This window comes from Montipora capricornis, chromosome 12 (genome assembly GCF_036669925.1).
Source record: "Montipora capricornis isolate CH-2021 chromosome 12, ASM3666992v2, whole genome shotgun sequence".
NCBI lineage: Eukaryota > Metazoa > Cnidaria > Anthozoa > Scleractinia > Acroporidae > Montipora > Montipora capricornis.
Window position 1 is genome coordinate 1,444,303 of NC_090894.1, and position 16,160 is coordinate 1,460,462.

A 16,160-nucleotide genomic window follows, 5' to 3' on the forward strand; every position below is an offset into this window, starting at 1 on the left:
TTTAATCGCAATATTAAATTATGGAACCTCATATGTAAATTAATTCGGCCCTACGACTCTCTAAACATAAAGACTTTTAAGAACAGTATAACTAACTTGTACAAAGATGAATTAGCTAATGTCTTTGACCCCGACAAACCATGCTTATGGGGTCTTGCACGTAATTGTGGATGCCAATGGCAACAATAGTTTAATATGCATTTCTTAAGATTTTTACCGATTTATTTGGTCTCGTTTGCACCTTACCTCTTGGTCGTTTTTTTTTTTTTTTTTTTTTTTTGACTTGTATGTAATTAATTATTTCAAAGAGAGACTCAGAGCAATAAAGTTGAAAAAACAAAACAAAACATAAACGCAATTTCTGCTGTTCATCACTTCCGCTACATATTCCTCCACCAGGTAGTATAATTAACAATTATTCCATGAGCGCGCGTTGGATATGAGATGGTAAATAGCCAACGAGGCGCGTAGCGCCGAGTTGGCTATAACCAGTCTCATATCCAACAAGCGCGAATGGAATAATTGTTTTATTAAATTCCTTAAACTCCAAACTCCAAACTCCAAACTCCGAGATCCAAAAACGTTGATGAAGATGCGATGTTGTGAAATACCTCGTGGTCAGACAGACGCAGGCTCATCAAAAAAACATTTCTTACCTTTTCGCGTATCTCTAAGCTTCGAAAGTGATCCAAACTTTCCACAAAAACGTTTTTCTTTTGCTTTATACCGAAAGAAATTTCGCTTTCTGGCGTAAACGTTTTTACTTTAGCAACGCTAAACGCAATCATTTACCATATAAGGTCAAACTAAGGTATATGAGCTGATAACCGAGATTGAGTGAACCAATCAGAGCACGAGAATTGCATTATCCGAGGTTGAGAATTTAATAACACCAGTTAAATTCCACACTTAATGTCGGGAAAGAAAAAGTTTAATGTACATGAAATCGGAACTAAATCTCAAATACAGTTAGGCATATATCAGCGGAATATCTTCAGGAGAATGTATAGGAACACACATAGTCCTTCGTCCAGGTTGGTGGACACCTAGTACGAACAGGCCGCGAGGAGGAAGGGATGCCCGAACTTTCTTCAGAAGGTGGGGCAGAACCTTGGCCTAGGATCGTTTTAGTACTTTCTTCAGCATCCTGTGATTTCGGCATGGTTTGCGGCTTTATCTCTCCAATTTTTTGCGGGGGTTTCAAGGCAGGGCTCAGGCTGAATAAGCTTTTTCATGTGGCTAGCGTTTCTCATTTTGGTGGTTCCTTCCTGATCCTCTATGAGGAAGGTATTTCCCTTTTTTTGGATCACTTTGTATGGTGCTGGTTCGAAGTTTAGGGATGACTTATTTTCATGGTTCTTGTTAAGCAGGATACGATCCCCCTCTACATTATCACTGTATCCTGCTGATCCCTTCGTATCTGCATACTCCTTTTGCTTAAGCTTGGCTCGTGCATCCCTCTCACGGTGAAGCTGCAGCCAGTGGGCTTCAGTGAGTCTCTCACTAGCTAGGAGTGGTGATTGTTGGAAGCTTGTCATTAAGTCGTCTACCCATTATGAGTTCAGCAGGAGAGAGTCCTGTTGAAGGGTGGGGTGTAGTTCGGTAGTGAAAAAGGAAATCATGTACCGCCTATGTAGTATGTGTTCTGCAAGTTTGCAATTCATATGATCTTGAGCAGAGTCTCGTTAGCGCGTTCAACTTCACCATTGCTTTGGGGCCAGTATGGAATCCCCTTTTTCTGAGTTATTCCCAGATATTCGAGAAAATGGTGAAAATAGTGGTCCATTGTCTTTTCGGACAGTGACAGGTAGACCATGCGTTTGGAACATACCCTCCATGGCCCTTGTAACATGTGCTGCATCTGTTTTCTTTAAGAGAATAACGTCAGGCCAGCGTGAGTAGTTGTCCATTACCACAAGAAGATGATACCCACCGGGGATCTCCAGGAGGTCAACGGCGATGTCAGTCCAAGGACCCTCGGGGGTCGAATGGGTTCTGGTTTACTCCTTGGACCAACCAGCTGGCAGGGGGGCATGCTCTTATGAATTCATCAACCTGCTTGTCCATGTGAGGCCACCATACCTTCTGTCTTAGCCGTGCCTTCTTACGTACCATCCCTTGATGGCCCTCATGTGCAAGCTTGATAGTACGCTTCCAGACAGACTGTGGCAAGATGATGCAGTTTCCTCGGAGAACAAGCTGTCCCAGGACCCAGATTTCCTCAGCTAAGGCTTTGTACATAGTACCTGATAGACGCCCCCAATCCCCTGAGGCCACTAACTGCAACGTGGGATCCTGTGCTGATGCCCGTTCAACTTCCAGAGCTGTAATTGCCGCTGGTATGGCCTCTATGGCAACGCTGCATGCATATTCTGCAGTTTCGGTAGCGTCTTGGCTCTGGGTTGGGTCTAGTGGGAGCCGGTTCAAGGCATCTGCATGGTTGTCTACACCAGCTATGTGCTTGACCACATAGCGGAATTGCTGCAGATACAGTAACCATCTTTTAATGCGTTCTGAGGGAGGCGTGCTCTTGGCGCTCAGGACTGTGATCAGAGGCTTATGATCTGTATATACCTCGAAGTCAACTCCGTACAAGGAGAGGTACAAGAAGAGGTAAAACGCGCAAAATCAGCAACACAGACTCGCTAAACACAACTATATTACAAAATGGCGGACCCTACAGAATGCTACTACCCAGTCCCTGCTCAAGTGGTATAAACGCAATTTCTGCTGTACATCACTTCCGCTACACTACAGGGGCAAAACTGCAAAACCTAAAATTTAAATTTCCCCTTCATTTCATGATTTATGGCCATTCTACGGCCCGTACAATTTTGAGAACATTCAAAACATCACACGTGCCCATAAATCACGAATTCATATGCGGCACTCGCGTTCTCTCCAATCTCCTCTACTTATTCTTTGACATATACTACACACGCAGTCACGCATTTACGATTGTTAACATCGAGATGAGAAGTCCCTGAATGCTAAAAGGAGTTTCGTTCGCTGCAGAACTTGTAGGTCGCGAAAACCGAGTAGGAAGCACTCATTTCTTCAATAATCTTGGTTACATATTGGAGAAGGGAGATTGGATTGAGTCGTGGTGAGAGCACTCCCCTCCCCATTCTCGTTCCCATATTTTATCGTTTCTCTTAGCCGGCAGGGCCTTGGCATGAGAAAACGAAAGTCTCTGCATACTCGTTCCCAGATTACGATGGGATCTGGGAACGAGAATGTTGCCTCCAATGTGGCCCAGGTTCCATTTCTTGAGTTAACGTCACATGTGGGTGGAGATTGTTGGTTCTCTACTCTGAGAAGGGTTTCTCCTGGTATTCCAGTTTCCCCTTTCCTTAAAAAACAGCTTACGGTTTGATATCAGTTGATTTGATTTGATTTCACAGTGTCCCCATCAGTCAATGCCAGAACGCTAAATACAGTTCACAAAAATAAATTATAAAATAATTAGGATAGTACCTGCACTCTCATTGGTCAATAGCTGTGTTTAGATGAGAGTGTGGAAACAGCTGTGACATCACACGAAGTTTGATTGGCTGGTAGGAAATATGAGCGTGTATCAAGAAATTCTGTTTCAATAAAGAAGTAAAAAAAAACCCAGCATTTTACTTCATTTGTCCAATTATTTTTGAGGGAATATTTTATAAAAGCAATAGAGGACTTTTCCATGGCCTCATCTAAAACACCGGGGGAGTTTGGAGAATTCTCGACAGTTATGCAAACCCTCGACTGCGTCTCGGGTTTTCATAACTGTCTCGAAGTCTCCCAACTCTCCCTCGTGTTTAGATGAGGCTATGGAAACACGGAAAACGTCCTCTATTGCTTACTTAAATAAAGTTTATTATTAGGGTTGAGGGTCTGGATTTCCTTTTCACAAGAATGCGGGCTTTTGATAACTTTAGTGTTAATGCAAGGAAAGGACTTTTACAAGATACATGCATGAATTATGCGTCAAATTGATCGTTTAATTGTGTACTTTACAGACAGTATAATTTCCTTTGAAAATTAAGCTTAATTGTTCACAACTCAATGGTCACAAAACGCCCGTAACAGCTCTATTCGACAATGGCACGCGGGCCAAACCTGGCGACAGTGGTCGATAAGAACACGTACGCTGGTTCAGTCTTGAGCTCGTTCATTCAATATAGAACACGCTGTTTCGAAAATAAACGTAACATTGAAGACCATTCAAAGCAAGTGCACACACCACAATGATCAGAAAAATGTGTTTTCTCTCACCTCCTAACACACGATCATAAATATCCACGAGGACGATGTCGCGTCGTGCCAGTTTGTTTGATTACAACCCACAGGAATTTTGACATTTTCAGTATTCAAATGACAATTTCCCCACACTTGGGTCTCTATTATAAGCCAAATTCCCACCCCTGGGGACCACAGACCTTGCATAGTACGTTAAACGAAATGATAGGCAATTACAAGTTTATTGCAGCACTCCTCCATAGAGTAATGATACTTGTTGGCAAATGTTCCCCTCCAAGTTTGCGCATTTCCCCAAATGAAGAAGACATATTCTAGATATTTACCTTGGTTCAGTTTTGGTTAGCAATTTCACATACATTCTGTAATGCTGAAAATACCCATGAATTGTTTCAAATGGTATTTACAGCAATACAAAATGTGCAATGCCAGAACATGTCGTCATCAAGAGGGGCTAATGCACAAAGTTGGTGGTATTTATAGTGTAAAATTGTTCAAAAATTTTAGTGCACTCTTTGGGAAGTTCTCGCCTTGGCCAAAATACACCCAGTGCGGAACTGTTTTCCAAAAAAAATCATGTTCTACTATCAAACATTTTTTTCTTCTGCAAATATGTTCTTTTTTAGACTGGCCTTAGCAAATAGCTGAAAAAAAAAAAAAAAATCGGGGGTCACCTTGCTCCTTTGAGGGAAAAGGAGCACTTATTTCGCTATCGGGCTTAGTTTGAGTTAAATCACTTACGTTTTGTACGCGCACGTGCTCATGTGCTCGCGGAGTGCGCGCGCTAATGACGCGAAAATCGTGCGCAGTAGGGATGCGCAATGCAATACTAAGGAATTACCTTAATAGAGGTGGCCGCTTAATGGCGGTTCCACTGTAATACCATTGGTTAAAAGAGGAAAACTAATTGTGGTGCACGTGCGGCACGCATTTTCGCACATATCTTTGCGGTACTCTTGAGAGGAACGACGTGAAATCACCAAATTTGAGGGTTTAATGATAACGTGAGCGTACATATGCGATCCTTTCATTCCTATAATGTTACTTTGAAACTGTTCGTCAGTACCAATTTATCTTTAGGATGATTCATCCTCATGTGCGATGTGAACGAGATGGAATGTAATCGTGAAAGACTTGCGATATTGCAAAGTTATATTTTGAGGTGAAGTCGTCGCCGTTGTAGCTCCCTAAAATCCCTATTATTGATCAGAGGAAGCACTAAGATCGCGCGAAGGAATGTCATTCCAACAGTGACAAACATCAAGCTCCTTCAAGTCCTCGGCTCTTCTTTGTAGCAGTTTTCACTCTTCTCTCTTTTTCTTCCTCTCTCGCATCCTTTCATACTCCAGTTGTTTCTGCTCCAAGTATCTGGGATCGGGAGGTGAAACGAAGTCTTGCCATTTTTTCTGTAAATAAAAACAAACGAAATTTGGCCCTTATCAAATTTTTCTCCAGGAAAAATTGGCTGTCGCTTTTAGAAGAAACTGATGAGATGGTCATATTGTTATTTAAGTCCTTTCTGAAGCATCTCAGCGGGCCGGAAATCCTAAATCCTCGAGTCTGATTGGCTAGTAGCGAGCTCATTTTTGCGATGCGGATTGCGGTCCGAGTTTTTTCCGCGTTAGTCGCGTCAAACTGAGATTTTTGGGAAAGTTTACAAACAAAAGAAACAGTTACTCATATAAACAACTTCCCGAAATGACAAATATTTAAGGAAAATATAAACAATACGACGATTTTGAAACCAACTACATCTTTTAAACAAACAGAAAAAAAAGTTATTTCCCGGTCTTGGTAGGTTCGTATGGGAAAAACCGTTCCCTTGGTCTCGAGTATCGAATGTGTAATGCCCTCGGCCTTCGGCACCGGGCCGTACTCAAGACACACGGACCTACCATCCGGTAAATAACATATTTATGTTTGTTTGAGATGGACTCGCTGTTTTTCCCATTCCTCGCTCCGCTTGGGCGCAAATGATACGACTCGGGCCACAAATAAACTATATGCCATAAATACACTGGCCATTTAGTGATTTGAAAATCTTGACCGGCTGCCACGAATTCCGACACTTAATAAGAATTTTAAAGGAGACCATCGTCTCCAAATCTCCATAATCATTGAGTGAGCTGGCCTGTAAGTGATGTGAGATGCCAGCTACCCAAAGCTATCTTAAATTTTGATGATAAATGAAACTGGGAAGATAACGATGGTGACGTATTTGACTATAATACGATAACATAAGCTAAAGTGACCACAATCAGTGGTATGGAATGAAAAGGAAAGGCCTACCAGCTCCATTTTAACAGACACTCCTACTGGGACATTGTCCTGTAAATACTGAATGAAGATATCCGCCTTCTCAACTGGTACCTCTCCAATCTGTGTGAAAACATTTTAAAACAAAAACTTTGAAATAGCGGTACTTTTTGCAATGTTGCGTTATTTTCGAACTCTTCACAACAGCAAAATGCAATTCCTGAAAAATATTCTGCTAAACAAATAGATGCGGCTGTCCAATAATGCCGAGATCACAGATGACGTCTTCCGAACAGACGCAGGGCAACATGGAATCTATTTGTTTTATACAATAAAAAAGTAAAAAGGTCTTGATGCTGACGTCAGCTATGCGTATGTCATATAGGAGCTCTAACAGATCATGAATATGTGAGAACCAATCAAATGTGTGCATTCTTGAGCCTTTTAAATAAAGATTATTATTAGCGTAGAGTGCTGTCCATCCAAAAGCAAAGAAATCACTCTGACCAATTACAGCATACATGCAAACACAGCCAAAAGAACCAATCACAATTCAAGGCAGATTCACACCGGCGTGTGAGGAAGTCGCGTCTGATTCAGTCACGCAATCTTAGCCTCCGTTTTTTAATTTGTCTTTTTGCTTTTTTTTTTTTTAATACACTACTAGACAGCTGATATGAGATGGAATGACCTAAATTTGAGAAACTGATGTTCACAAAGGTTTAGGGTGCAGTAGGTACTCAAAGGAGAGATTTACAGCATTAAGGTGGATTCCTAAAGGTAAAGAGTGAGAGGCTGGCTAAAAACCACTCAGTTGAAGAAGGGCAGCGAAGAAGGATGGAAGAGCTGTAGTGTAGCCAAAAAGGTGGCACAGAACAGCTGATGATGAATTAAATGTCCACAATGAGAAAAAATCGAGGAAACTATGCTGCGCAATAATGCGGATGAATGGTAAAGGAAAGTTTAAAATAGCGCCCGATAATTTAAAATGCGAACCAAACGTTTCGAGAGTACTTTCTGTTCATCAGTGGTTTGAAAGTAAATGAAAAATGCTGAAGAAAAGTAACGCTCAAATAAAAACAAGCAAACATTATGCCCTCCAGCATTTCAACATTTCCAAAACAAGAGACCGGTTCTTCAACCATCCACTCATATACTTGTCCACCTCGCTAAAATAGTTCTCACCTTGAATACTTTCTCTTTCAATGGGAAGTAATATAATCAAATCGGAGGGATTGCAATGAGAGGCCGACTTGTCCCCAACTATGCTTGTCTTTTCATGGGTCACACAAAGGAGCAAATCTTTGATTAGTACACAGGAGCCAAACCCGGCCAATATAAACGATACATCAATGACATTGCCAGGGCCTTTTCCGGTAGCAAGGGCGCGATCGAAGAATTTGCAACCTTTATGAATGACTTTTATCTAAGCGTCAAGATCACCTGGTCCATCTCTGATGAAGAAATGCTATCTTTCGACCTTGTTTTAATGCCAACTTTTGACCGTCTTATAGCCAGCATACACTGCAAACCCATTTACACTCATTCCTACCTTGACCATACATCCTCGCGTCCCATTCGTTCTAAGAATTCCATTATTTACAGTCAGTTTCTACGTTTACGTCGCATCTGCACTCAATGAAGAGTTTGAAAACATTGTTGCTGAAGCACGCACTCGTACTTTAGTCAGACCCCGTGTGGCAGTCATCAATTCAGAACCAGCTGCAGACATCCCTTGCGCTGAGCACTCCACTATCAATCTGCTTTTAACATACCATCCAACAGACCAAGTTATCAAAAAACTCATCTCACAAATTTTTTTAACCCCTACGGGATGATGCCGACACTGCAGCTATTTTTCAACCCGTGTGAATCCTTAGCCTGCGAATACAGCCGCCTCTCATCGCTCACCGCCGCTTGGGCCGTTCAAGCGGCGGTGAGCGATGAGAGGCGGCTGTATTCGCAGGCTAGTGAATCCTGTGTGCTTATCAACGTGATCAGAACCTGCGTGACTATCGAGTCAAAAGCACCCTCGCTTACGTTCCTCTGTGGCTGGTCCCGCTGCAACATCTGCCCCCACACCAATACCTCCACATTCATCGATACTCCAGGTGGACGCATCACTGTTACATCGAAATACACCTGTGTCGGCGACAACGTGGTTTATGCCATCAAAAGCTACGCATGTCACAAAATCTATATCGGAAAAACTGGTAGACGATTGGGTGACAGATTTAGGGAACATCTACGTTCCACAAGAATACCAGACTCCCATCTTCCTGTTGGACGCCATTTTGCTTCCCCGGGGAACACAACTCAGAACATACTGGTTTCTGTAATCCGTTTGGATTTCAGGGATGCCGCAGACAGACGCACTTTTGAGGCCAGGATGATTTTTAGACACCACACCCTACACCCTGGTGGTCTCAATGTGGACTTTGGTTTTACAAAAAGTCAGCGCGTGCTGTAAACGTTGTAATTTTTGTTTTTATTTGAGCCTTATAGGGCCTGGCCAAACGCTCGCAACATTTTCTACGCAGGAGTTCGATTATTGTGTGCGGACATCAAAATCAGTATGGAGGACAAACACACTGTTTTTGAAAATGCCTCTGGCGCTTTGAAACAGCAAGTGGACCTAACGCGCATGCCCTGGCGCAACAATGTTGTGTAAACGTGGCCAAACGGATACAACATCGTGCAACATCCAAAATGATGCACGAAAAATTTGACTGTTTCCAAATTTGATCCAACATGTTGCAATATATCGCAACATATCGCAACAGGGTGGCCAAACGTATGCAACATGTTTTACGCAACAATGTTGCAAGATGCTGCGTTGAAATGTTGCCAGCGTTTGGCCAGGTCTTTCCTTTGCACGCGCATTTTTCAGTTGCTTTCAAACCACTTACATTTATGAAGAAGGAGCACCCTCGAAACGTTTGGTTCACATTTTAAATTCTCGTCCACAATGAGCGTCATTTTGGCTTTATGCCAACGTTATTCCAACGTTATGCCAATATTGACTTTTATCTCGACTTATGCTAATTCTAAGTGACATTATCACAAAGAGAAAGCTCAAGCTCAGTATTAGCTCAGTGTTAGATGAGCACCAACTCGTGTATGCATTAACGTGCATTGTCTTCCCTTTTCTTTATTACAAGGCTACCTCAATCATCCGGCCATGTTTCTTCAAGTGATATGTAAGACTCTGCTTTCTGTAGCTGTCTGGTGGGTAAGCCAGAGTCTGGCTAAACTTCTCTGTGGCAAGGTTAAACCTGACAAAAAAAATATATATATATACATGCAACCCCAACCGTCATGAGTTCCTGCTGCATTGTTTCCTAAAGTTTGTTTAAGCCATGGCGATGACCAAAGCGACCCCTCTACGAACTTTGATAAGGTGAGCACAAACAGTTTGGAACAAAAAAAAATGACAGTTTAGCTAACGAAACTAAGTACTTAAACAACGTTTTCAGGAGGAACAACTATAGCACAGATTTCATCAAACGCAACACATACAGCAGCCAAAACGACAACCGTTACTCAACCGTTACCATAGTGACAAAAAACGTAAGAGGGACTTCTGAAACTATCGCACGCATACTACATGTACGACCTTACAACATACTGTACGCGCTGGGCCACATATCTATAACGACTTTCCGACGCTTACTAACGAATGTCAAAGACAAGGACGACCCCAAGGACAGACAGGGAGCAATATACAAGCTCATATACTGTGATTGCCAGGCCACTTACATTGGTGTAACCGGTAGGGACCCTAAACCCACGACTTACAAAACACAAACGAGCGACTAAGAATGGTGATCTCAATAACAAAATTGATGGAAGGTTCATTCAAGAACAAAACACACTATATCGACTGGGACTCTGCTAATTGCTTACGAACTATATCAAACCGTTTCCAACCTCTACTCTCGACTTACAAACGATTACTTAACAGAAAACGTTAACTATACTTTTCCCTCTCAGCTTACAAACCTACAGCGAAATACACTTACAAACCGGATCGTAATGCACCAATCACTATACTCACAACCAATGGACCAATCACACTACATGTACTTTTCCCACTACCAATCACAATATAGCCCAGACCATCAATTAAGCAACAACGACAAATTCAAATCAAATAATTTTAGATTGGCTAGAAAAAAGAAACTAAAAGGCTACAATGACAGGAAGAAGCCCAGTAGTACCAGTGTGCCATTTGCATGCATACACATGCGAACAAATATCTACATGTAGTTTCTAAAGAAACTGTGGTGCTGCGTCGGCGGGAGAGTGAAACAGGAAAATTTGGTTTCATCAAACGTGTTGATAAAGGTTAAATTACCACCTTGAACGATTTGGAAAGCTGATGTTTCGAGTGTTAGCCCTTCGTCTTCCGCTCTGACAAAGGGCTAACGCTCGAAACGTCAGCTTTCCAAACCATACACATGCGAATCCCACTAAGACCAAACTCTACATTTGTCTTATGCAGTTCCAAATTTAATTCCAGATTGTCTTGTAAAAAGCCAACTGGTTCTCTTCTTGAGTTGAGTTTCTTAAGGCTGTCATCAAAATTTGAATAGTAAATTAATAGTTTCTCTGTGTATGTGGCCTTAAAAGCCTCAAGCCCAAAATAGCTCGAAGAAGGAGCATAAAAAAGATCCATTTTTCCTTAATAAAGCGGTTTTTTTGTGAATAACACAACAAAATGTCGAAAATAAAAGACCAATGCTGCAAACGTTCTTTAGTAGTTATGGAGCATTAATATTATATATTAATTATACTGTATTATTATTATAACTAAAACTTACTTTTTTGTCACTTGCAAATTCATCATTTTACTTGAGCTGACCACAAATTGACTGAGGTTATCCAGTACAGCACCATCTAACCCTTCCAACTTAATCAGCAAATTGAAATATACCAGTCTTCTCTTAAGGAATTGTTTGCTCTGCAAATATATGTATTCATCAACATGATTAAAAATTCTTTAATGTTAAATGTTGCATATACATGAACAAACACTGTTTGCATACTTCCCATACATGTAGATTGTTGCAAGGTGCGTGAAAAAAATGAGGGCAATATCGGTTAAATGAGAACTAATCTTGTCCATCGCCGTGTTAAGAGAGGGTGCCATTTAACTACAGAAAGACAATGGTTGCTGTTAGGAAGCTTTCTAGTCAAAGAGCCCTACAAAAAGGTTGCATGGATGGTAACCTTAATGAAGTAACTTTTACAACGGAAATCTGACATCACTTCAATCAGAAGGCGCATGCGCAAACTAGTCCCAGTCCTCTGCCATGCGTGTCAGTGAAAAACAGGTAAAAGCTCTCCGGAAACAAAAGGAACAGGCGTTTTTTTACCGGATGGGAACCTTCCTGTCATTTTTTGTAAACTGTATCATGGAATTTCTATTTCGACAAAATATGGAACTGATATTTTGAAAAGTGTATAAAAGGAGGGCCTTATGACATCATAATCTTTTTGAGAAATAATTTCTTTCAAAATCCATGCTACAGATATCGTGGTACATGTATAATGATCTCATACTGTTGAGTTAAAAATTTGTGAAAAACATGGTTAGCTCACTGAGGTTTTAGGCATTTTCTGTTTTGATCACATGATTTACCAAATATGGTTGTGAGTCCAACCAGACAAAGGAATGTTACATGTAAATAGAACACACTTGGCAAAATAGCTGCAGAGTTACAGGAATTTGAAAAATGGCTATTTGAAGTGGTCTGTAGCAGCATTTTGATAGTTAAGAGCCACCCCCTTAAGGATTATGGCATCATTCTTTTCCACATGACAACCAATTTCAAAATAATTTCTAAGAATAAAATTGCCCCCTCTCCCACCCCTAAACAAAAAAAAATAACATAAATAAATTATTTATGTTACGGTTTATATTTGGCTCAAAAATTTTCAAGCTACTTCAATTTTGATCGTTTGTTTCAGATTATGACAATGAATGTATTATGTTACTGTCAAAGACAAATCAAAATTGAACAGGACTGAAAAAATTAAAACCTAGAAAAATGAACTACAACAAATATATATTGAGTATAAATAATTATTGTCATCACCTCTATTTCTGCAATAGTTGCAAATTGGCAGCACTTGTTTGGTAAGTTATAAGATGTTAACCTAAATGGTTGATCTAAAAAGAAGAAACAAGGTTACAGCATATTCTATCCTTCTTTTAGCAGCGTCATAAGTAAAAGGCTAAGGAAAGGTTCTTCTTGCTTTATCCCTGCCACTGGGGTTTGAAGCAATAAAATTCTCTAAGCAGGGATTCCAAACAGATTGTTCTATGGCACAGTATTGTGTGTACTTGCCTTGATGACAAAAAGTAATATCACAATAATAGGTCCAATTTGCATATTTAATCCCTACTTTCATACACTATTTCCCTGCTTTGGTGATGCCTAAGTTTGGAAAAATGTCCTGAGGAAAGAGCTCATCAACATTATTATGTGTTATGGAATGAACTACATGTGAAGACAACCCCAATAACTATGCTCAATATGTTATTGCAACAGACTCATACATCTCCACAAAAGTAAGCTCCATGTATAGACCACTTTCATAAATGGTGACCACTTTTACATTCTTTTGTATTTATGGTAATTAGACCTCCTGCCCTCATTTTAAAACAAATATACTTTTGAAATTTTTTAGTCGTAGCAAGGCAAGAAAGGTCATTAGCATTAAAACAAAAGAACATTTTGAAAGAAGTCTATATATATCTATTCACTTACAGGACGATTTATTAAGTTGGTAATTTATGTACTGCAGTAAGACAGATTAATAATGACCATATACATCAAGCCAGAATAAAAATATTTCTAATAATAAATAAATAATTGAAGTAAAACCATGTCATCCAACCAAGAAAATAATAATAAGATGTCATGCTAAGTTATGCCTGATTACAGCTTAAAAGAAGAGTGGGATTAAGATATTTTTCATTCCCATGCATTTCTGAGTAACTTTTTCCTATACAGGCTGCGTGCAGTTCACAGAAAGTCAGGCACAACAAACCAATAACAAGTAATCTGGAGCTTATTGGGCCTTTCATAACGTTGCAGATTTTGAAGATCAAATTTCAATGTTTTTTTCTCTTGAACCATTATTTTGTCACAGTGATACATGTACATGTAATTCATGGACTGTGAAATCCAAACCAACTGTGGTAGAACAAAATAAGCCTGTAGAACTTTACAAATTTGCTGAAGGTGGCCAAATATAAACCTGTTCAAGAAAGTAACTGATGCCATTTGGGAAACAAAACTGTCAACTGGAATTTGCACTTCACCATACCACTTTGTGAATAGGACATTTTACAGTTGTTACCTCAGTGACCTACAGTGAAATTGAATGGCTGCGAGGCTGCCGGGGACCTTGCATTGATACAGCCCCCACTGCAATGCTAATTAGTCCATATTAAGATTACAAAAGCATGAAGGTTTGTATCAAAACAGTATCACCGGCAGCCTCGCTTCCATTTTTAGGCCAGGTAACTTAGCTACAACTGTAAAATGGGCTATTGTCTATTACACAAGTTATTTCACACAAAAAATCCTAATAATTGAACACTGCGTTTTACATAATCACTAACTATCATACTTACTTGATTTATACCAAAATAAAACAGAAGATAAGCTACAAAGCAGTAAAAAGGAAAGAGTTAGTTTACATGAAGAGTGGAAGTAGGGGAAGGGAGGGTTTTCGGAAAACAAGCATGCAGGATCCAGAATCGTGCATCGAGGATCGAGGATCGATCACAAGCTGAACTAAAGCATCCCTCGATAGACCCTGTCAGGAATTTTGGTGTGGATTGAATTTACATTTAGTATGAAGTGAGGCCTTATGCGTCCCATGGCGCAAAAAGGACTGATGATGATGATGATGAAGCCACATGTGATTAAGACTTGTAAAAGTGCTTTTTCCCACCTGCATAATATCAGAAGAATCAGAAACTGCATGTACCTTGGCAGAGGCTCCACGTACAGAGAAGCTAATACATTGAACATGCATTTGTCTCGAGTAGATCGCACTGTTGTAATGGTCTCTTGTATGGACTACCAAAAAACTTGATATCAAAATTACAGAGAGTACAAAATACAGCTGCTAGAATTGTATACTACATGCCTATGTTCTGTCACATAACACCAATTCTGTTTGTAATGACTTACAGTGCAGACCAGAAATATGCGTCCCAAAAAACGCGTGCGGAACGAGCATACAAAAATTGCGCACACATGTCTGCGTTTGTAACACGCGCATCAAAAACGCGCATTCATCAAAGATAATTAGTATGTATGAGTTGGCCCATTGTCTTTTCATTGTTTAAGTTTTATTGTTACTTTCAGCGCAAGACAATGGCTATGTCAACAGTGAAGTGTTTGATTTCAAATAACGGGTGCTTCCAAGTGAAATTCGAGTCAACAATGCACTCGCTTCCGCTTCACATTTAATTTCAGACATTTGAAAATTATTTACTTTCACTTCTCGCTGCATCAACAAATGACATAATGAGGGGAGTAAATATTTTTCTGTGATTAAAATGTAAAACAGGACTATTTTCAATTTGAAAGACATCGGTTTTGCAAACAGAAATCGACGGTCAGTAAAGTTAGTCGATCAACAACAAATATCGCTAAGAGCAAGACTTGGACGAACGGCGGAGTGAAATGCAGTAAAATCAACGAAATAAGGAGTATATTCATTCGCAAACAAAACTTACTTACACCATCTGTAATACCGGTACTTTCTCGAGTATTTCAAAATAATTTTTGTAATGCGTGCATGACATTCAAAAGGCGTCTCGGCATTGTGTCCTTTTGCAAATTGAAGCTGTATTACTTCAGCAAGATTCATTGGAATGCGCTCAGAGTTGAAAAATCTCTTCTTTGAGATATCTTCTACACCAATTTCTTTTTTTAGTTAAGCTTTACAGAGGAGAATAAAACACGGGGTTGGCTGGAAGCATACGGAGTGAAACCCTGTGTGACAAAAAACGCCGAATTCATTCAAAGATACATGCGACTTTCAGTTGCAGGCTGTTTTATTTTCTTTCAGTTACTCATGAATGCAAAATATTGTTTGTTCAAATTGATGGTTTTAAGGCAGTGAAATTAAAACAAATCTTTATGGTAGATTAAAACAATTTGTTAAACATTACGTAATACTACAACGAAATGAAGAGAGCAGTGCAATTATGGCTCAATCGTAGAATATTAGGGTACTATTCCCCGACTTTCCACGAAGATTTCTACCTGTATTTTACGATTTAAGTCTCTGATTTTATACTCGTATAAATAGTCCCTTTCGCGTATTATGTACGCCGCGGCCAGAGTAAGCCACGGCTTATTTTCTCTCGCATAAACGGCCCTAATGTCGTCTTCTTTTGTTTGAGAGCCTGGAACCAAATGTTTACTTGTCGGAGCCTCAAAGCAGTTATCTCATGACGACTTCTGTGGCGCCATTCTCAGTATTTGACGTTCGCGAAAAACTTGGGATGTTACAAAAACTCCTCAGTAGCGCTGTTTTCTTTTTTTCCCGAAATTCTTAAGCTCGACAAATTTTCTGCAAAGCACTTTTATTGCGAAAAATTGGCGGAAAGGTCAGAAGCTACGGCTACATGA

The 16,160-nt window shown here is 40.1% G+C and overlaps 1 protein-coding gene across 3 annotated transcripts in view; it reads right to left on the reverse strand.

Moving 5' to 3' along the window:
- Positions 1-5,208: 5,208 nt before the first annotated feature.
- LOC138025287 (small ribosomal subunit protein uS10m-like) overlaps positions 5,209-16,160 on the reverse strand; it is a 14,316-nt gene continuing 3,364 nt past the window's right edge. For 2 of the 3 annotated variants that reach the window (XM_068872524.1, XM_068872523.1), the window contains exons 3-8: positions 14,144-14,175; positions 12,597-12,670; positions 11,319-11,458; positions 9,662-9,770; positions 6,529-6,618; positions 5,209-5,645 (exon numbers count right to left, since the gene is read on the reverse strand). In XM_068872524.1, coding sequence (XP_068728625.1) covers positions 5,541-5,645; positions 6,529-6,618; positions 9,662-9,770; positions 11,319-11,458; positions 12,597-12,670; positions 14,144-14,175 — 550 coding nt within the window. In that variant the 3' untranslated portion in view covers positions 5,209-5,540. The remainder of the gene's footprint in view (positions 5,646-6,528; positions 6,619-9,661; positions 9,771-11,318; positions 11,459-12,596; positions 12,671-14,143; positions 14,176-16,160) is intronic. The other variant, XM_068872525.1, reaches the window with a different exon arrangement.